This window comes from Zalophus californianus, chromosome 5 (genome assembly GCF_009762305.2).
Source record: "Zalophus californianus isolate mZalCal1 chromosome 5, mZalCal1.pri.v2, whole genome shotgun sequence".
Lineage (NCBI taxonomy): Eukaryota > Metazoa > Chordata > Mammalia > Carnivora > Otariidae > Zalophus > Zalophus californianus.
This window is the reverse complement of record NC_045599.1, coordinates 113,845,048-113,866,746: the sequence shown is the minus strand read 5'-3', so window position 1 is coordinate 113,866,746 and position 21,699 is coordinate 113,845,048. Positions and strand designations below refer to the sequence as shown.

General features: G+C 37.7%; 1 protein-coding gene across 7 annotated transcripts in view; it reads left to right on the top strand.

Moving 5' to 3' along the window:
* FBXO38 (F-box protein 38) overlaps positions 1–21,699 on the top strand; it is a 54,640-nt gene that overhangs the window by 13,655 nt on the left and 19,286 nt on the right. For all 7 annotated transcript variants that reach the window (XM_027605094.2, XM_027605093.2, XM_027605097.2 and 4 more), the window contains exons 4-12: positions 2,169–2,332; positions 2,537–2,702; positions 5,384–5,521; positions 7,046–7,183; positions 9,656–9,749; positions 10,722–10,852; positions 14,168–14,338; positions 15,996–16,138; positions 16,991–17,201. In XM_027605094.2, coding sequence (XP_027460895.1) covers positions 2,169–2,332; positions 2,537–2,702; positions 5,384–5,521; positions 7,046–7,183; positions 9,656–9,749; positions 10,722–10,852; positions 14,168–14,338; positions 15,996–16,138; positions 16,991–17,201 — 1,356 coding nt within the window. The remainder of the gene's footprint in view (positions 1–2,168; positions 2,333–2,536; positions 2,703–5,383; positions 5,522–7,045; positions 7,184–9,655; positions 9,750–10,721; positions 10,853–14,167; positions 14,339–15,995; positions 16,139–16,990; positions 17,202–21,699) is intronic.

Below are 21,699 nucleotides of genomic sequence, written 5' to 3'. Positions count from 1 at the left end.
TGACTTTTAGTTATGTTGTGTAGCAATTTTGAATGTCTTGTTTAACGACATTTTATCAGCATTATCCAGATCCTGATATTTTGAAAGTGTGATGAGGGTGGGATGGGGGAGCCTTGACAGAAGTGAAGTGGAACAGGATAGACTGCGGTAGTGGAATATTCTACAGTTTGGGGTGCTGTATCCTTTCGAAAGGTCATCAGTCAACTAGTAACTCTTCAATTGGCCAGTTAGTTATCAGTATATATACCTTTTTGTGAAGAACATTGCAAAGACCTGAGGCTAGAACTTAGTTTGGTGGGAGGCAAACCACAGTTGTCTTCAAATACTTCAAAGAAACTGTCCTAAGGGAAAAGGACTTCTTTTATTCCAGAGAGTGATTATTTATAGCAGGAAAGGGGGAAAAAATGAGGGAAATGTGAAAATGACTATCAATCCTTAGATTAGATATGCTTTAACAGAGGTTAGACCAGCAGGAATTCCAGCAGTGGGATTAATGCACTGTGTAAAGAGGCAGGATAGCAGAGCTCCCATGTGATGTAGCCTTAGCCTTAACATCTCTGCCCCTTATCAAATTAGAGAAGAATCTGTCTGCGCATTGCTGATTTCTTTCAGACTGTGATAAATACCTGTGAGCCCAGGGCTTACCATCCCTGCAATAAAAGAGGGTTGAAGCAAGCAGTCTATAGCCTAGAATAAGATCTCATTAACCCTGCTTACTAATGCCCCTCTGGCAATAGTTTAAACCTGGAGTTTAGGCCCTGATTCTCTATATAATAATGATAACTAAGGTTTTTATGTAGTACTTTATGGTTTACATGTGTGATTTCTTTGGGTTCTCACACAATCTCAATAAACAAGGTGGAACTATATCCATTTTTTGATGAGAGTGTATGACAAAAGAGGATGGACATTGGCAGTGGTCAGACTTGGTTTTGAACTCTGGCTCTTTCACACAGTAGCTTTTAAATTCTTTCAGGTTCATTTTTACATTCGTAAGTGGGGTGATTACCTTTTTCACTGGGTTGGGAGAACAGATGAAAAAACGTAGAATTGTTTACACATTGAGTGGCTCAGTTAGTGAAGGTTATTCTATACGATGATAATAAGAACTATTAGTATAATCGGACCAAGTAATCTTTGAGGTCTCTTCTTACTTTTCAGTTTTGTGATTCTAAAGTTACCACAGTCATCTGGGCCAGCCCTGTTCAAATAGAACAACTTCTGAAAACGTTAGTATGTGAGACTTAGTGATTTGGGGCTCCATTTACATTCTTGAGAGTTAATATTTTTGGTTGTCGTTAGTGAGCAGGCAGTTGGATTTCTGACAGCCTCCATTAAAGACAAAACACCCCAGATTAAATAAAGTTTCAACCTAATGAAACTTGTCTCCCTCCTTACCTCATCAAAACCCCTGCTGTGAAAGTAACCTGCCTCTCTGTTCCCATCTGGTGGATGGAACACAGTCGGCCTCCCAGATAAATAGCTCTCTGTCAGCTCAGCATCCTTTCAGTTTGGTTCACTTATGTTCTCTTAGCTTACTTGATCTGTCTTTTTCAGAAGAATGGACTCTCTGAAATGTCCAGGGAGTGGTAGTTAAACACAGGATAGAGTAGTTATTAGGAAATAGATAGACCAAGAGAACCTAGTTTGAGATGGGATTTGGGTTAGAACTGTGAGCTTCCTGAAGGTGAGGATCGTATCTTCCTCCTTTTTTTAGTTGTGTGCTCTGCAGAGCCTTAGAGGTTCTCTGGACCAGAGAGCATCTTGTGGGGGCGGGGGGTGGGGAGGGTGGTGCTGATCAGGTAGGTGGTCCCTCCTCACACACCAATCCAGTAATAGGTGCAAGTTATCCAGGTTAAATGTGTGTTGTCCCTAGTCGAAGATTTCTGTGCCTTAAAAGCAGCAGCAACAAAAAGACAATCATAAATTAAAAGCCTCAGCTCTGTAAAATATTAATTCAGGATAAGTGGGGTTTCTGAAACATTTCCTTTATTACTAAAGAAATATTTTTTCTGTTTAACTGTTTGTTCAGCCATAATGTTAGTCTTATGAAACTTTAAAAAGGAAACCTTTTGTTGTTGGTAACTTTTGACAGAAATAACAAGTGCCTAATAAATGTTCATGAACACAAAGGTGAACTTGCCTCTAAATGCTTCTGAATTTCTCAGGCTTCACAGATTCCAGTTTTCTAACATTATTGAAGAAGATGCCAGATGTTGAACAGCTTTATGGCCTTCATCCTAGATACCTTGAGAGGCGAAGGGTACGGGGCCATGAGGCTTTTAGCATTCCAGGCGTTCTGGAAGCTTTGCAGGCATGCCCAAATTTAGTGGTGAGTGTACCTGGTTGAACATTTGATATCAACTGATGAAATAATAAATCAAAGAATGAAAGAATGTGTTCACTCACATGCAGATTTCATCCGTAACAAACTTTTAAGTTCCATTGTGTATTTAGCATCTTATGATACAGAAATAGAAGCTTTGGATGCTAAGTAAATAGCATTTTCTTATGCTTGCTTGGCATTATTTTCTAGGGTGTGGAAACTTCTCATTTGGAATTGGTAGAATCTATTTGGACATATATGCCTCATGTTCATATTTTGGGGAAATTTCGTAATCGTAATGGAGCATTTCCAATTCCTCCTGAAAATAAACTGAAAATTCCTATAGGAGCCAAAATTCAGACTTTACATTTAGTTGGTAAGTACATGTTTCTTGGGTCACCTGTGTCTCCTCGAAATGTCATATAACTAAATATTCACTCAAAAGGAATAATGGGAATTTTAAAAATAGCTTTGTTGATTGATGATGGCCAAAGAAATGCTTGTGAGATGTGTATACAAATTTAGATTTCCCATTAAGGAGTCCTAGATGGGGGCTGAAGGGTTAGAGAAGTACTGCTTCACAACCAGTCTGTTCCCTTTTTGAAGACCATTTGAGTAGTTCTGAAAGTTGTTAGGTTGTGGTTTTTTTTGTTTTGTTTTGTTTTGTTTCAGTGAGCCAGAATCCTGCCCTTGTTCTCTGCCCTTTTGGTCCTAGTTGGACCCTTCAGAGGAGAGTTCTCCAATGCAACTTTCTGTGGTGATGGAAATGTCATGGGTTTGTACTCTCCCATATGGTTCCCTCCGGGGCGAGTGAAACAGAGGAACTGAATTTTTATCTCATACTCATTTATCAAACAGCCACATGCAGTAGTGGCAACTTTATTACACAGCTTATCTCTAGAACATTGAGGAATAAAAAAGCCAAATAGCTCTTAGTTTACTTCTGTCTTCTCCAACCAGAACATTCCCCTTTGTTCAACTCGGAGCCAATGAGAAAAATCTGCTACTTTTCTTTTTCTCTGAGAAATAGGAAATGGGGTGCTGTTTTTCCAGAGGCACCTTATTTGCAGTGATTACAGTGTACATTCTCCATCCAAATAGTCTAAGTCCCAATAATTTCTATCTAAGTAAATAATAAGGGTATATATTTTCTCAAATTTAATTTGCTGCCTCTGGCTTAACATTATTGAAGGGGTTTCAGGAGGACTTCTGTTACTGTAGTCTGACTTATAATATTTATTTCTTAAGTATTTTATTTAAAATACACCTGTTGAGTATCTGCTCTATTCTAAGCATTATTCTCGGTATTGGTGATGGTCTTAAGAACTAGAAATTTCTGAAACTGGGTCAGGTGGTACAGGGAGTGCAGCAGGAATGGTAAGGAGTGGGTCTTAACTAGGGTTTAGGTGCACAATTATGGCAGAAGAGGAATGTACTCTAACCCTCTTTTATTTACATGATCAAGGAATGATTGTGATTAGGCCTTTGGATATCTAGTTTGAGACTGGATTTTTAGATAATAAAGATACTGTAATATCTGAAGTTTATAATGTAAGCTCAGTAAGGTCAGAGTGTTTATATATCTTTGTATTTCCTATGATTCCTGTCATTGTTCATTGCAGATATAAGTAGGTAAATTTGGTTGAAATGCATGCATTCTTTTGATTAATTCAATAGTTTAACACTGTGATGGTGTTATAAGTGTGTATAGTAAATTAGTGCATGTGCTGGGAAGACAGTAATTGTGTCCTTTGTTTATAGAATGGATTTGAGGCAAAATGTGGATTGGGCATAGGATAGAGCTGTGTTGTCTGGTGGATCTCTCTCTCACTCTTGCTACTCTGAGTTTGCTAATCAGAATTACCACCATCATGGTAGATACCAAGTGTACATTTGTGAGTTCTGCATCTTGAGTCTTAGTCTATACCTCACTGCCTCTGCCTTTCTTCCTCTGGTCTCATCCTCGATTTTACTTGCCATCTGCTGCCATACAGGGTATATGCGTAGTTCAAGTCTAAAGGTACCTGCTTTTTGGGACGGGGCAGGTTAAGGAGTAATCCTTATAGGAGGAGCATCCTGCAGAATTTAGCTTCTAAAAAACCAGTCATTCTACTAGTCTTGCTTTCTCTAGTTGCCTTTGCTAGCAGGGCTTCTACCAATGAAGTTGGTATTAAACTGGTTTTGCCAGCTGCTGTGTATTAAATGCCATCACACTGGGTCCTTAGGATTTCTCTCAGAGATTATGTCACTTCCTCGGCTTTTCGTGAGGCTCTGGTTTTTAACTGTTGGACAAGGTCTTTGATCTGCTTTCTTCCCTTCAGAACTTACAAGTTACCTATCTTCTTTCTTCTTCTGTGTCACCCGGCTTTTCCTTCCACTTTCCATCCCCTTTCTCCCAGACAGGGTCCTCTGCAGGTATGATTCCTAGTGTTAAGTCATTTATGGATCTGAAGGATAAAATTATCAATTTGAAATATTAAAATAAATGACTATGGGTTTCTCACTTTCTCAGAGTCATACCGACTGGTTTCTCCGACACATTTACAAATCCTTAAGGTCCATTCATTTGTAGAAACAGCTTTAATCTCTGTCTCTGGATACTATGATATTTGAAGCCAACGAGCCTGCCTGTGCTTTAGTTTTTTCACTGGTGGGACAGTGGACATTGATAGTCAAATAGTACTTTTGTGTATTCCTTCCACATAATTTTGTTTTCAGTAACCTGTTTTCATTTTACGTCTACTGGGTGTATGTATGTATCCTGGAAGAGTTGTAGAGTTATGAGAAAGATTCACGTGTATAAAAAGTGGGAATACTTTTAAAATCCCATCTCCATATGCCTTTTCTAAAGAAATAACAGAGTGTTCATGGTTTGCTTAAATTGTTCGTTACAAGCGTGTTTTAACTAAGCGAAACTTGATGGACTTTAATTAGGCATTTTGTTGTGGTGAAAATATCCATGAAGGATAAATTGTCAACTTGAAAAGTAGACTGTTGCACTTTTACGCAGAATACAGAGTGTTTTTGTGATTTTTGTTTTTTGGTATATGTTTTTAGGGGTGAATGTTCCTGAAATTCCTTGTATCCCGATGCTAAGGCACCTTTATATGAAGTGGGTAAGGCTCACTAAACCACAGCCGTTCAAAGACTTTCTTTGTATCAGTTTACGAACTTTCGTCATGAGGAACTGTGCAGGTAATGGCACATAGTTATGGTGGAATTATACATATGCTATTCTAAAAATATCCTAAAGCAAACTCCATAGCTACATTTGTAAATCGAATTACATTACATTATTACTATTTATGTTTGGTAATTTGTTCACCTTGTGAAAATAAATGCTCTTTTTGTTTTAAAGTCAGTAGACACGTGATTTGTGTTTTACCCTTGGCAGGGGGAGAGGGGGAGCATCAGTGTCTCTACATATTTTTTACAGGCACTTAATTTCTTTCTTTTTTTTCTTTTTAAAAATTTTTTTAAAGATTTTATTTATTTATTTGTGAGAGAGAGAGAGCACAGGCAGGGGTGCAGGAGAGGGAGAAGCAGGCTCCCCACTGAGCAAGGAACCCGTTGCGGGAATCGATCCCAGGACCCTGAGATCATGACCTGAGCCGAAGGCAGATGCTTAACCAACTGAGCCACCCAGGCACCCCTCACTTTTTACTTTCTGTAGGATTGTTATAATAGATCTCTGTCTGATTACATAGCATGACATAATCTCGTAAAGCAGAAAGCACTGCTTTTCTGTTCAGAAACCTTCAGTGTCTCTGTTGCCTTAGATTGTCAAGTGGGAACTATTCTGCTTTAAAGTTCTTAAAAGCTGGGGCCCCTCTTGATATTTTTATTTCTGATTCTTTACCAAGGTGTACCTTCTTTTATTGTCAGGCTTGCCTATTCAGTGTCCCCTCTGCAACCCTACCCCAGCCTTCACCTCAGTGTCTATCTTTACACTGTGTATTGTTCCCATGTCCTGAGCTATATACATCCTTCCTTCCTCTTCTCGTTTACTCTTTTCTTTTTTATGTAGTACAACAGATCTTGTTTTTATAGTTGATATGTCACGCCTTTGTATTCTTAGAATTATTCAGTTAGGGCACCTAGGTGGCTCAGTTGGTTAAGCAACTGCCTTCGGCTTGGGTCATGGTCCTGGAGTCCCGGAATCGAGTCCCACATCGGGCTCCCTGCTCGGCGGGGAGTCTGCTTCTCCCTCTGACCCTCTTCCCTCTTGTGCTCTCTATCTCTCATTCTCTCTCTCTCAAATAAATAAATAAAATCTTTAAAAAAAATTATTCAGTTAGTTTTATTTCCATGTCATTTGTAAGCTCTGTGAGAGGACTGTGTCTTGTGATCTTCCATAATACCTCATATAACACTGGTCACAGACAGGGGTATTTATGACCAGCTATTTACTTGAGTGAAGGATCCCATCTTCCCCTTGGCTTTCTCCCCTTAGTTATTTTGAGCTCAAAACTGTTGAAACTTTGGGGGATTTATGAAAAATACTAAGTATTTCTCCAGTGTTACTGAAAAATCCTTATGCTGAATAAATACATGGTTAACAGGCTAATACTTTCATTTCTAATAAGTATAAATTATAGAGAGTTAACTACTTGGCTGTCAGTTTCACACATAGAATTTATAAGTTATTTCAGCTGCTGGTTTGAAAATTCATCTTTAAGTCAATTTACATTGTTCCACTGAAGTATTTTCTCCCCCTAGGGCCCACAAACTCCTTGAAGTATGTCCCTTTAGTAACAGGCTTAGCCTCTGCCCGAAACTTGGAACATTTGGAAATGGTTCGAGTTCCTTTCCTTGGAGGTCTTATCCAACACGTAGTTGAAGACAGTTGGAGATCAGGTATTCGTTTTTCTTTAGTTACTGAATACTTTTTAAATCAGTTTAAAAGATTATTATGCTTTTATTTAGCTTCTCTTGTGAGTCTTTTTAAAAGAAAATGCTTGTTAGTAATTGCCCTTTCTGTCTGGTGCATTCGATGGAGAATAAGTAACTATGAGCATGGACTAATATTCATTTTCTTTTTATGCAATGCTAAACCTCAAAATAGAGTGATAAAGCATGTTTTCTGGCTTGTTAATCCTTATTACTTAATCGTACAGCTATTATATTTGGAATTTTTCTGAGAAATATTAACAGGGATTTCTAGTAGACTGTTGCTAAAAAGAGATGTTTTTTGACTTGGACATCTTAGGCCTACAAAAGAACTCAGGCATTAGTAATGATAACGTCTAACATTTGTCTAGTACTTTAAGGTATATCAGGTGCTTTCATGCTTATCACTTGGATATTAGATCCATCTCAGATGATGGCTTTTAAAAGGAAAATATATTTTACTCTCTAGGTCCTTTAGTTATATTTTAAATAATGATATATAACAGAACGTGCTCCATGTTAAACATCTCCTCATTACAATTTAGCAAAGTAGATAATTAATAGTTGAGAACAAAAATCTAACTTTGTATATTCAAAATATAAATGGAATATCATTAAGGACTATCGGTAAAAATTGATGTTATTAATACTATTAAAATATGAGTAAGCACTACATTTTTAGGCATTTTTTCAGTCAAGTCTGGTGGAAGTATACTTTATTACATTGTATGAAGGGGATGGAGCAAGTTTCCTCAAGATCAGCAGCATTATTTTTATTGCATGGCTGTAGCAAACAGGAAAAAGTCAGAGAAGGGATAAGAAGACCCCAGTGGAACCATTCATTAGAGAGAAGACCTGGAGAGAGATGCCAAAAGCTTAAGAATTTGTATAAATATCCTGAAAGAAAAACAGATTTTTCTACCCTAATAAAGTGTTTAAGAATGACTCTGCCTTATATTTTACTTAAGGAGTCAGTATGCCTCACACAAAAGTTGTTAATTCCAGATAGATGAATCATAGATCCGAATGTGAAAAACAAAACGTTCATAAAAAAAAGGAGAATGTCTTTTTGACCTTGGGTAGGCAAAGATTTATCAAACAGGATACCAAAAAGCAATTACCATAAAGAAAAAAATTGATAAACTGTACTATATTAAAACATTTTTTCCATTCATCAAAAGGTATGATTAAGAGTGAAAGGCCAAGCTTCAGAGTGGGAGAATCTATTTGCAATACAGGTATCAGATGAAGGACTTGTATCTAGAGTATATAAAGTACTTCTAAAATTAATGAGAAAAAGGCAGACAACCTGATAGGAAAAATAGGGATACAACCTGAATAGAAACCTGAACAGAAAAGACTTCACAAAAGGTGGTAACTAATGGCCCATAAACATGAAAAAATGATAAACATCATTAATCACTAGGGGAATACAAAATAAAACCAGAGTGTGATACACAAGCACTAAAATGTCTATGCCTAAACATGGCTAATAGGAAAGAGACAATAGTGTTGGCCAGGATGTAGAGCAGCAAAATACTGTTTGGTAGTATCTACTGAAGTTGACAATAGACAATAGTGTTGGCCAGGATGTAGAGCAACAAAATATTGTTTGGTAGTATCTACTAAAGTTGACTATATGCATATCAACAGTCGCCTTCCTGGCTTTAAACCCAACAGAAATGCATACATCTCTTCACCAGGAGACGATGCCCCAAATTGTTCATAGCAGCACTGTTCATAATAGCCTCCAAATGGAAACAACCCAAATGCCTATCAGCAACAGCATGGATGATTCAAATGTGACATATTTGTGCAAAGGAATATTACACAGCAATGAAAATGAATAAACTACCACTATATGCAACAATCTGGATGAATCTCCTAAACAAGATTTTTAGCAAAAGAAGCCAGACACAAAAGTACATACTGTGTGATTCTATTCATAAAAGTTTAAAGTCAATCTTGTGAAAATTCATTGAGCTGTATACGTTAATAATTCACGTACTGTTTTTGCTCTGTATTTACAGAGCAAATTCCAAAAACATAAAAAAACAGTTGAAGTTAAAGGAGTGGTGGTCTTGTTCCATATGATATATTGGAGGTTCACACTTTGGCTAGAAAATGTCAGGATCCCTTCTTTGCAGTTCCCTTATGAATGTCTAGCTTTCTGAAAATCCTTTCTTAAAAGCCTCAATAATTTGGAGTAATTTTCCGACATGATCAGAATGCCTCTTTAGAATGACAGTATCCATTTTCATCTCTTTTTAGGAAATGACTAGTAGTCATAATTCATCTTGAGATACTAATTTGAATGAAAAAACAAACTTAGATTGACTTTTAACCAGATAATTGTCATCTAAAATGCATATAAATACTGAACATGCTGTAGTCAAAGGAAATACTTAACTGTTTTTGTTCCTTTTCTCCCTTAACTAGGTGGTTTTAGAAATTTGCACACAATTGTTTTGGGAGCGTGCAAAAATGCTCTTGAAGTAGATCTTGGTTACCTCATTATCACTGCTGCTCGTAGGTATGTTTCCTCTTCATGTTGTCTTTTGTCTTAGAGTTCTGTTTTTCCTGTTTTACAAAAATTGGGGGAATGTCTGTATGAAGTTTGATTATGCCTCATCCAGATGTAAAATATAAAGGAGTTGTTTAAATAGTATTAGGGCATCACTTAGTAGTGGTAGTCTTATAACTGATGACCAGCTGAGCTGCCCTCCAGACCCAGCAAGCTCTGCAGGGGTGTGGTCTCATCAGTGAAAAGCAGTCAACATTCTCAAGTCCAACAAAAATCAGCGCTGATGCACTGGTGTCTGCAACTCTCTTGGGAACCGTTCTTTGAACCTTCTCTGATTTTTGGAATTATTTTAGTTGGTGACAGTATTTGCTATTCAGAAATCAGTATTTTCAGTCAGCTTTTTAAGAGTCCTGACCTTTAACACCTTTATATTTTTAGCATATCTTTATATCAGTTTATGCCACATTTACTGTTTCCTACAGATCAAAAGTCTGCCTCTCCTTTTATATTGTATTTAAATTGAGTTAACCATTTTTTTCAATTTAAAAACAAAACTCTTTCCATCAAAAGAATATTAAGAATATAAATAAAACTGTTTCTAAGTTTAAGTAAGTAGGTGTTGTTACCCAATATAGAGCTATAATCTTTGTTAAAATGGCACTTTTAACAGTTAGCATAAAAAAAGATGTTGAATAATCAGCACCAGATGCAGATTTTGACTTTGACTTAATCAGGTTTAAGCAAGCACTAGAAAGGATATACAGTTCTTACTGTGTAACTCATTGTTAATGTAACTTGTGCCCACACTTCGCAAAATGCTCCTTTAAAGGAAACATCTCTAATGTTTTTTAGTAGAGGAGAGGAAAGTTGTTTGCATGTGACATTTCGGTATGTGAACTTCTTTCAGAGCCTTATGCTAGGAAGAACCTTTGATGCTGATGGTTTTTATTTTACTCTGATATTTATCTTTTTTTCTCATAGGTTACATGAAGTTCGGATCCAGCCTTCCCTAACCAAAGATGGCGTCTTTTCTGCCCTAAAGATGGCAGAGCTGGAGTTCCCCCAGTTTGAAACACTTCATCTGGGATATGTAGATGAGTTTTTGCTGCAGAGTAAGACTTAATCAACCATTTTATTCCCTAGAATTGCTGTAGGGAACTTACTTGACAAACTGAAACTTGAATTGAGATGTGCCATATTTTCTTGAAAATAATACAGCTTAAAATCTTAGGGGCTCTGCCTTCATGAAAAAGGAACTTTTAATTTAATCTTGAAGTGTCATTGATTTTTTTTTTCCCCATATTGCCTCTGACTTAGCATATTAAAGAAAATATAATGATTAACAGTATACAAAAAAAAAAAATCCTTACCTACATTTGATATTGTCTCCATTTTACTGCCCAAGTTTCTTTCCCATTCTGCTTCATTTTTTTCACAGAATGTCATCCTTGGTTCCATTTGTTGAATTTGATCTGCCACACTTCTTGAAGCTTTTGATGGTCCTCTCAGATGAGGTCCCATTCCCTGTCCATGCTCTTCATTTCCATAATAAGCCCGCTGGGGGTTCTGGATTTCCCAGATAGTGTGAGCACGTAATGGTCAGTATTCATTTGATGATGATTGCAGTTGGAAGGCTTGTTGACAGCATTTTCTGGAATGTATTTACAATTGGGAACTCATTCCTTTGGGTTTGAATGCATGTCAGTTCATTATTCAAGCTTTTGTCCCACGTATGACATTAATCAGACATGCAAGAGCACTTCCACCGTCAGCATGTTTTTATTTTTGCAAGAATTGTTTCTTCCCCGTGTAATTTCTAACAGGTCTTTCTTAAACTCACTGTCATACCAGATGGCATTTTTTCTTAGAATCTAGTTTGCACTGTAGAAGAACATAAGGCTTAATTCCTCTGGTCAGGACAGTCTAGGTCAAACGTGACTGTTGTCCTTTTTTTCATTTTTAATAGACGTCTGAATATTGTTTTGTTTACTTTTTCTTTGTTGCAGTGCTCGTTATTACATGCGAAGGATTAAGAAATCAAATTATTATCTTCTTGCCAGTTTAATGGGAATTATTTTTAATCTGTATAACTTTGAAAAAGATGGGCTTTTCACCAACATAGCTTTAAAATGCTAAACTAGTATAGTCATTTCATACAAAATTAATGTATCTGATACCAGACTTTTCTGGTTTTGAATGAGGTGTTGCTTACGTTCTCTGTGTTGTTTCTACAGTAGCTTATGTGTAACCCAGCAAAATTTTTAGCTTGGTAATTGGTGTTCCTTCCATAATTTTAGTTTTTCGTCTTCCCCAAAGCTCAAAACTTGACAAATTTTGTATTTTCAAGATGGCCACATTTAGGCCCACTGAAAGATTGTCTTTTGAGAGTTATCTTTATAACCAGCTGTTTCCCTACAGTGTCTCTTCCTGAAACACACATTCAGTAGAAACACTTTACCTTTTGGCTACTGCTACCTGTGCTTTTCAGCATGTTTCATAGTGTCTTTCACATTGAAATCTCTTTGTCTTGACCTTTTCATAATCAATTCTTGTTTTCATATTTGCTGCAGTTCATCCATTTCTCCATATATGTATTTGCCTCTGATCCTCCAAAGGCAACCCAGGATTGTCTCTTATCACTGTAGGTGCTAGGTGCTTCTGACAGAGCGTCCAGGGAGGAAGGCGTGGTCACTGCTCATACTTTGTCACTTAATCTCATTCTTCTCAGTAATTTAGATCTTGAAGCACCTCTCCAGGAGGGTGGGGGTGGCATCACCTCTAGTAAAACTTCTATCACTGTTTTGTTACAAAGACTTGGCAAAATATCAATGGAAACATTACCTTTGTGCCCCATACATTTATGGTAAAAATGACAGTGCCAGATTGGGGAAATGGATGTGCTGAAAAGCAGAAGCTGTGTGTTACGAGTAGAAGAAAAGTGTTCCAAAGATGAACACTAAGAGTTTTTTGCTTTCATAGGTTTATGATAGCAGAGTTTTATTCAAAGGTGATAGGGATGTAAAACTTATTAAAAACCAGAGCAGTGTTGTCTTTAGTGCTGGGGCTTTGGAGAGAGGGAGAGAGATGGAATTGAGACCTGCAAAAGAAAGATGAGTTCTGGGTGATGTCATCAGAGTTCTTGAGGGAGTGTGACAATCAGGAGACTCCAAGAGCTGGAAGAAGGTGATGATCTCAAAGGGATGAATGTACGATGATGGATTTGTTATGTCAGGTTATAACATTTATGCAGACAGGGAACAGGGTCAGTTCAAGATTTACCCAATCATTAGAAAAGTTTCAAGTCCAAAGGATAAGAAAAATGTCTTTACAGCAGGCTAAAGAAAATTGCTCAGGCGAATTGTAAAGGATGGGTTGGATTAAGGTAAAATCTGCAAGAAATGCCAGTAAATACAAAAAACAAGGACTATAAGAGAGAGACTGAACTATGTGGAGGATAAAATAGGAAGAGTTTGGAGTAAATAGCTGTTTTAAACATGCTTCGAGCTGGAGGTGTAAATCCCTGTAATGTGTGGGGCATCTTCACCAGAGCAACAGCGTTTTCTTTGTACTTGGTGCAGGTGGTAGTGAGGACTGTGAGAGACGTTTATTGAGTTCCTGTCTCCCCAGCACTCTGTTGGTCATTGAAAATGTGACTGTTAACTAACTAGGTGCAGTCTCTTTTCGTTCAGATTGCTTGTAGTCAAGTGGCCCATCCCGGAGAGTAAAGGCAGGAAGCTGGGAAAAATGAGGACAGGAGGCAAGGAATGAGGTGTGATTTCCAGTGCCACAGACTAGAACGGAGGGTTGTCTCCCACCGATACCCACCCTGTGCGTGTCTGCAAGATGGGGCGCACTAAAGGGCATCGACAGAGGGAGTGCTAATTTAATGGGACTTATTTGAGTTAGAAGTCCCATTTTCTGGGGATGGCACATCTTTACTAACCAGTACCGTGGGTTTTAAGAATGACCCTGAATTCCCAGTTTACTCTTTTCTACACATGGCCACACCTGACTCCAAAGACATGATCCTGATACTGTGAAAGAGAGTTACATATTTAAGATCTTATTTTTCTAAGCTAAAGCTAAAACTTCACCGTAAGTGTGAACCAATACAATATATCCTTCAGTTTTGCTTTAAGAATTTTTGCTTTCTTTTTTCCTTTTCTAAACAATTGAAAATAATTTGTTTCTGTTAGCTATCCCTTGACTTTTAATATTAATATAAGTTTTTATTTTGCAAGTAAGTGGTATTTACACCGAATACCTAACCTAAAATTGTATTCAAACTTGAAAACCTGATGATGGATCGATGACACAGAACAATCATAGAGAGTGATATACTGGATGTTAAGATAAAGAATCGGCAACATTCCATGACATTTAAGAGTCTTTTTTTTTTTTTTTTTTGAATTGATTTCTCTTTCTAGGCAGAATGGCGAATGCAGATCTGGTAAAGTATGGTTTGGCTGATGTGGTAGAAAATCCTGGTATCATCACCGATATAGGGATGAAGGCAGTCAATGAAGTTTTTTCCTGTATCAAATATCTGGCAATTTATAATTGCCCCCATCTCCATAACCCATACAATTGGATCTCAGGTACTGTAGGCTTAACTATGGCTATGTCTGCCTGCTATCAAAAGAATATATATTTTTGTTTTCTGTGTGTGATATGAATTGTATTCCTAATGTAAAATGTAGATATTTTATATGAATGTTCATACAAGTGCTGGGAACCTTTGATAACCTCGTTGGAAATATTCTATCCAGTGCCTCTTTGAACTCCTGAAATTCTCTGCCTAGAAATTGGCATTGTCTAGGTTACGGATTCAACTGCCCTGATTTTTTTTATATATTTCTTTGAGCCAGGCGCATAAAATTAAGGTTAGGAATTGTTGCCTGGGATATTATATTTGTTTTCTCTGAATTACCTTCACATGGCGCACATCATCTGAAAGGACAAAGTGGGTATGTATTTAAAAAAAAAAAAAAAAAACTTTAATTAGGTGACATATTTAGCATTAACTTGTGGTAAAATTTTCATTTGCCTTAAGATCTTAGGTTATTTCCACTCTCCCCTCCCTACCTGATCCCTTGTGTGTAGAAGTGTGACTTTTGTACTTAGTATGTTTCCTTATATGGGGGAGTTCATTTTCCTCCCGAGAGAGTGGTACTGTTTGTTTCTTTTAAGGCCCTTCTTAAATACCTAAATTCACAAACCTTTAAATAAATTCAGAGCTAGAGAATTTTCAGTTGACATCCTCTTTAACCAAACCAAGCCCCCTCACTGACACCTGCTGAACAGCCTCCTCTCCTGTCTGAGTTGCCTCATAAGGCTACTGTAGCTCCTTACAGAGCCCGTCTCCAGCCTCTTTTCAGGCTCTGGGCCATCTGTTGGGATTACTCATTAGAATGGCCATGTCTCCCCTCCCAGAAGTGAAATTCTGTCCCTAGCCTAGCTGCACCAAGAAGTTAACTGGGAAATACAAACTTTAGGTTGTAGCAGGCATAGATCACTTTTAAAAAATAACATTTATTGGATTTTTGGTTTGTTTGTTTTCTTAAATACAGAAGTGTATAAAGAAGAAAACAAAAAATGGCCTATAATCCCATCACTCAGAACTCCTGTTAACACTTAAAAACTAAAAGTAATACATGCACTTGATAAACAATACCAAACAGTACAGAAAGGTACAAAATGAAAAGTCTCCTCTTCTCAAAGGTAACCACCATCAATGGTTTGTTGTATATTCTCTGGACAGATTATTTTGTGCATATTGCAACCTATACATGTATAGCATTTAAAAATGATTTATATACAGAGGACCTTATTAGGTATACTCTCTCCTGTAGCTTGGTTTTTACACTAGGAGTATTTGGGAGAGCTCTCCATAGCAAGTATACTCAATTCTCCTTCATTCTTTTTAACAGCTGTGTAATGTTCTATTAAAAGAATGCACCAACATTTCTTTAACCTAGTGTCCTATCGTTGAATAGGCATGTAGGTTGTTAAATGGATCACATTTAGATCAAGGCTGACTTGGTTTCAAGTTAATAATTCCCAAGCCATGTCATTTTCACAATGAAATTAGGTAAGAAGACATCATAATTTAGTCACCAAGTTTTTGAGATCATGAGATAAAATCAAAGTTCTTTAAAGGAAAGGTTTTGAAAATCTTTGTGACCTATAGCAAAATTCATCGGTAATGGAGAAAGTGTTAGTCATACTCTCTGGCCATGTCATTTCTCCCAACAGACCACTCAAGATGGACACGATTGGTGGATATCAACTTAGTGCGGTGCCATGCTTTGAAGCTGGACTCCTTTGGCCAGTTTATTGAATTGTTGCCCAGCCTCGAGTTTATTTCACTGGACCAGATGTTTCGTGAACCACCCAAAGTAAGTCACATTTGAGGGAATTACTGTTTGTTTTAATACTCAAGGAAGAAAACAAAACCTAAGTGACTTTTTTTTCCTAATAATATGCCCTTACATTGTTATAATTGGACTTTTTACTCAAAGGTTATAATTTACACGGCCTCTTGCTTTGGTAAGGGGTCTCCAGAGAAGGGAAAGGTAAAAGTAAGTGGAAAGCGGTCTCTGTCAGTTCTATAAGCTGAAGGTAAGGTAAGAGCAAAGGTGGAAATTTGAGCTAGGTCAAAATTTATTACTCAGAGTAATTAGTTGCAAGATTAAATCTCTAATTAGGAACCTCAGATATAAATATGGATTAGGGATTTATTTTGGAAATGTTTTACTTTGCTGTTCTCTCTTCTGTGCAGTTAATAGTCCTGGAAAACGTTGAGATTGTCTAGTTGTATGAAATGTTATTTCAAAACTGCTTAACTAATAAAACTTTTCACTCTCACTGTAATAAAAACTTAATGCTTCAGCTAGTTACCCTCCCTCTCCTCGGTTCTTAATGGTTACATTCCCACTGTGCAAGCAGTACATTATAGTGGGGAAGGCTCAGGATTGGAGGTCAGATTATTGGGTTTCAAGTCCCAGCTGTAGCACCTACTGGTCTCTTACACAGACCTCTTTCTACTGCATTTCATCATCTGTAAATCCAGACCGATAGCGCTGCATCTTGCTTGAAGTCTTATGAGGCTCTAATAAGGTGCTTGATGCATATGTGAAAGTAGTGCTGTGTAAATATTCTTAGGTCAAGATGAAATGGAGGAATATGAAAAATGAAGTGTTCTATTAACTAACCTGAGTGAATACGCATGTGTTTTCATCTCACTTTAGGGCTGTGCTCGAGTCGGTCTGAGTGCAGGCACTGGAATTGGGGTTTCCTCGGCCCTTGTTAGCAACCAGAACTCCAACAATGACAATGATAACAATGCCCAGAATAATGCCAACATCCATGACAACAATCACCATCACCCAGATGACTCGGATGAGGAGAATGACTTCCGGCAAGACCTGCAGCCAGGAGAGCAGCAGTTTGCAGCCGACGGTAACCCAGATCTTTTGTGAGCTCCACACAGAAGTGATTTTTACTTTGGATTGTTTTTCTCTGACCTTGTTCTGTTTCCTTCTCCCCTTATTTCAGTTTTTTTACTGAAAAACTTTACACATGGGGGACCTGGTTGACAAGGCAAATGGGGGGTGGGGATGAAATGTGCCTATCTGCTGGCTTGTTTCGGAGCTATCTTTGTGATGCCTCTTGTCCCTGGACTCTGTAAGGATGCGTACAGCATGGGAAGGACTCATGGATGCCATGAGAATTAGGGTACAGTGGGCCTTAGGCCTGGCCTACCTGAGATTTAACTTTCAGGATTTGGGCGAAGGAACATCTCTTTATATCTCCCTGACCAATAGATCGGTAGATAGAACTTCATTGGGGGGGCTGTTTTTGGATGTTCCTAGAACTGAAAAAAATGAAGAGCAGTCCTGTGCTAGACACTGTTGGGCACCTTTCATATACTTGTCATCATTAAGTCTTCACAAACACCCACCAAATTAAGTACATAAGCCAATAAAGCCCTTTTGGATTTCACTTATATAATTACCCATGCATTCTTCAGTATTGACTGAACACCTGCTGTATCCAGCCCGTGTACTCTTGGGCTTCATATGCCCCTCTGTCAGGGAGTGAGGATGAAGGGAAATTGTTTTCTTACCAAGTTTTCCAGTTTCCCAGTTGGCCCTCAAGAACTGGAAAAGGAATCCTTCAAGCTATCTTGTTTTCATTGCCCCTTCACTCATTTCGCTTCACAGTGATTACTGAGAAATGGGGTGCCCTGACATGATGTACCTGCTTTCATCATGAAAGCAAACTGTGTATAGAGCATCCTTTCCTTTAGGATTGCTCTGAGTATGTAGGGCCTGACCTAAGAATCATCTCTCGGCATTGTCTTCACCTCACATGTTTTCTATAGAACTCTCCATTTTGGCTCTTGGCAAAGTCACCAGTGACTCTCCTGAGAACACTAGTAGTCATTTCTCCACTTTGGTCATGTTTGACATCTGAGCAGCATTTGTCATTGTTGTCTGCTTCTACCTTCCTGAGATAATTCTTCTCTTGGCGTCTCCGAGACTGTTTTCCTGGTTTCTTTGGGTCTCACTGGACGTGCCCACTTGGTTCCCTTTACTTACAGCACCTCCTCTATTCTACTTTGGTCCTTGACCTCCTTGTTTCTCTCTATACGTTTTCTCTACAAAAGCTCCTACAGTCACATGGTTTCAGTGCCAACTATATGATAATGAATTCCAAACCTTTGTTTTCTACCTTCTATCTTCCGACTTTTGAAATAAATATGGTTATATACAATTTCATACTTTTTATTTCCACACGAGTACTTTTAGGCATTTCAAACTTACGGTTATCTCTCTCCCCTGACATCTTCCCCCCAAAATACAAAAACAGAAGTGCAGAGCTAACAGGTGCTAGGACTGAAGGAGGGAGAATGAGGTCAGGTATTGTCTCTCCACCTTATTCTCCCTGAGTGCCATCATATTTGTCCCTGGTGCCATGAGGACCTGGATTTCAGACGACACAGACCATCCATGGGAAACTGTTAAAGCAGCTTCAGTGCAGAGCTACCCAAATCCTAGGAACCCAGTTGTGGTTGGAGTGGATGCACTGGACAGACTATAGTCTCCACTGGAAGTTACATGGCCATAGGCTTCTCAGTACAGAATGGAGAATGCCTTCCATTATGAAATCACATATTGGTGCAGCAGAAACCAAAATGTGTGCCGGAACACTGTATTTGATTTATAAGAGAGAACGGTGGAACTTAAATCTACTAACATTTGAAACTAAGGTTTCAGGAGATGAGAGACTTGCATACAGACCACATTTTGAGATATAGTATTGTCAAGTACATTATCTTTAAATGCTGTTAAAGGCTGAGAAGCAAAGGAACTGCATCTGCCAAGATTGAAGAATTAAACAACTTCAACCAGAGGAAGGCTCAGAACACCAAAGATGATGGCAGCACTTGTAGGGGACTGCAGATTGCCACAAAACATTGGTTCCACAGATCTCCCTGAGTTGGCAGTGTATTTATTTGTATTTGTTATTACATTACATATCAGGTCAGTTCTTCTAAATAAAAAAGAAGGAGCTGGAGAAAGGCTGTGTGACTTTTTATCAAAACCAGGGATGGAAAGAATTCAAATACAAAAGAGAAGCAGAAAAAGTTTTCTTAAATAGTGGTACAGAGATTCAAACTAAAAGGGGTCAGTGGGACCTGGTGTTTGTTGAAATGACTAACGTGGATGCTTCTACTCTTTAGGTGTGATCTTGATAATTTAAAAATACTTGAAAGTGGTATTGATAGGTTGTTAATTTAGAATTTTAAAACTTTTTGTGCATGGGCCTCTACTTGGTCTTGGGACACCCCCAAAATGAAGCAGAGGCCCCCACTGTTTCTTGCCCTGTTACATTTAACAGCGTGCATAAAGTAGCAGAGTTTAAAAGAAGGGCATTGTATAATTTTAAAAATAAAATTTTATTCATGCAAGTTAAGTGGGTCTGTGTATAAACTGCTATAATAAATTATGGGTGTTTTTCAGCGAACATTATTATTAAGGTAATACTTGATTTCAAAAATATGATTTTACTGCTTTACAGAATATTGATTTATCAGAATATTATGGTTTGTTAAAGATATTATCATTCTTAAGATTTGCACTTCCAAAATTCTTAAGACTTAGAATGCTTTATTTTGGGCTAGTTATGTTAATTGAAAATTTAAGTTCATTACCTGCATTTTACAGCACTCTAAAACAGAGGAATAGATGTTCATATTTTCTAACAATTCACATTTGCCTGACATAAAATTACCATGTGTCAAAATCATACTTCTCTAATTGCTAAAGCATTTTGCCAAATTATTTTAACATAATTGCTTTTGAATTAATTATAACCACAAAGCATAGTTTTGCCTCTATGTCATTTTACTGAGTTTCTATCTTGATTTAACACATCAATCCCACGTACTTACTACTCTTAAAAATGATTTGCCCCTCTCCCTCTCCTCACCACTGCCCTCTGCCCACCCCCCCCCCCCCCGTTAATCTAAATTAGCCTAAGTGAAATTGCTCTGCAGCTTTTATTTTTGGCAGTGGTTCTCAAACTTGAGTGCATCAGAATTACCTGGAAGACTTGTCAAAACACAGGTTGCTGGGTTTAGCCCTCAGAGGGTCTGAGTTAGTACCTCTGGGTGGGGCGACATAATTTTCATTTCTAACAAGTTCCCAAGTGATTCTAATGCTGCTGGTCTGGGACCACAGTTTGAAAACCATTGATTTTGGAAAATCCTTATATATGAAGTCTGAGGGTAAACTACAGTGTGGAAAAAAAATCACAGTAAATACATTTTGTTTTATATTTTGGGCAGATGATTGTCAACCACTAAATAATATTTCTGATATTAGAAATGGTTGCACATAAATCATTTCTTAAAAGACAGTTCTCCTTTATTTTATAACATTTAATAAAGGTTATGAATTTCTAACCAGGCTTTGTATAAAAGAGACCAGTTAATATATTTGTGTAAAAACAGCTCAAATCCATTAAGATTTATAGTTATATTTTGTAACAGGATTTTTTTTTTTATAACTGAAATAACATTTAAGCTGAACAAAACATTTGGTAAACATTGATATTTGATTAAAAGATAGCTCACATAATTTCGGTAAGATTAAATCATTCTGAAAAAAATTTACTGCCCTAATGATAAAATATTTTGAACCAAAAAAATCTAAACCAAGAATCCCTTGCACCTTCCCTAGCCCACGGGTGTCGCCGTCTCATTTACTTACCGGAGACAAAAATCAAGATGTTCTCTTTTCTTTTCTTTATAACTCACCTATCTATTCTCCACGGCATTGAGTCCTTTAGCAAGAACTTGTTGACTGTCTTCAAAGCATCTTGCCATTCAGTCTACATTCTCCTTGCCTACTGTACCACCATTGTACCACATCTTTTTTTTTTTTTTTAATCTAAATGCTTTAATACGTTTCAAACTGGTCACCCTACTTTCTCTCTTGATCAGCTAAAATTAGGTCTTAGAGCAGCCAGGGCAGTGTTGTTAAAACATATGCCAGATGACGTTGCTCCCTTACTTCAGGCTTTCCAGTAGCTTCCTACTGCCTTAGGAGAAAATCCACTTTCTTGATTTGGGCCATAAAAACCTATGTGATCTGGCCTGTCCTCACTGTGTGCTACTCCCCACCTCACACACTACACTTACTGTGTGCTGAGCTCGCACCTCTGTCACACCAACTGCTGCCTCTTCTTAGGATTTCACCGCTGTTTCTCAGCACCTAAGAACAGTGACACATTGTAGTAGCTGCTTAGTAAATATTCAAAGGAATGAATGCAATGAAAGAAGTTAAATATAAAGTATCTTTTGGATATTCTATTAAATACCTCCAACAGGTTAGCCTGGCAACCTAAAAAGCTGTTGCTCAGCAGCTTTGGAAAACCTTATCACATAGGT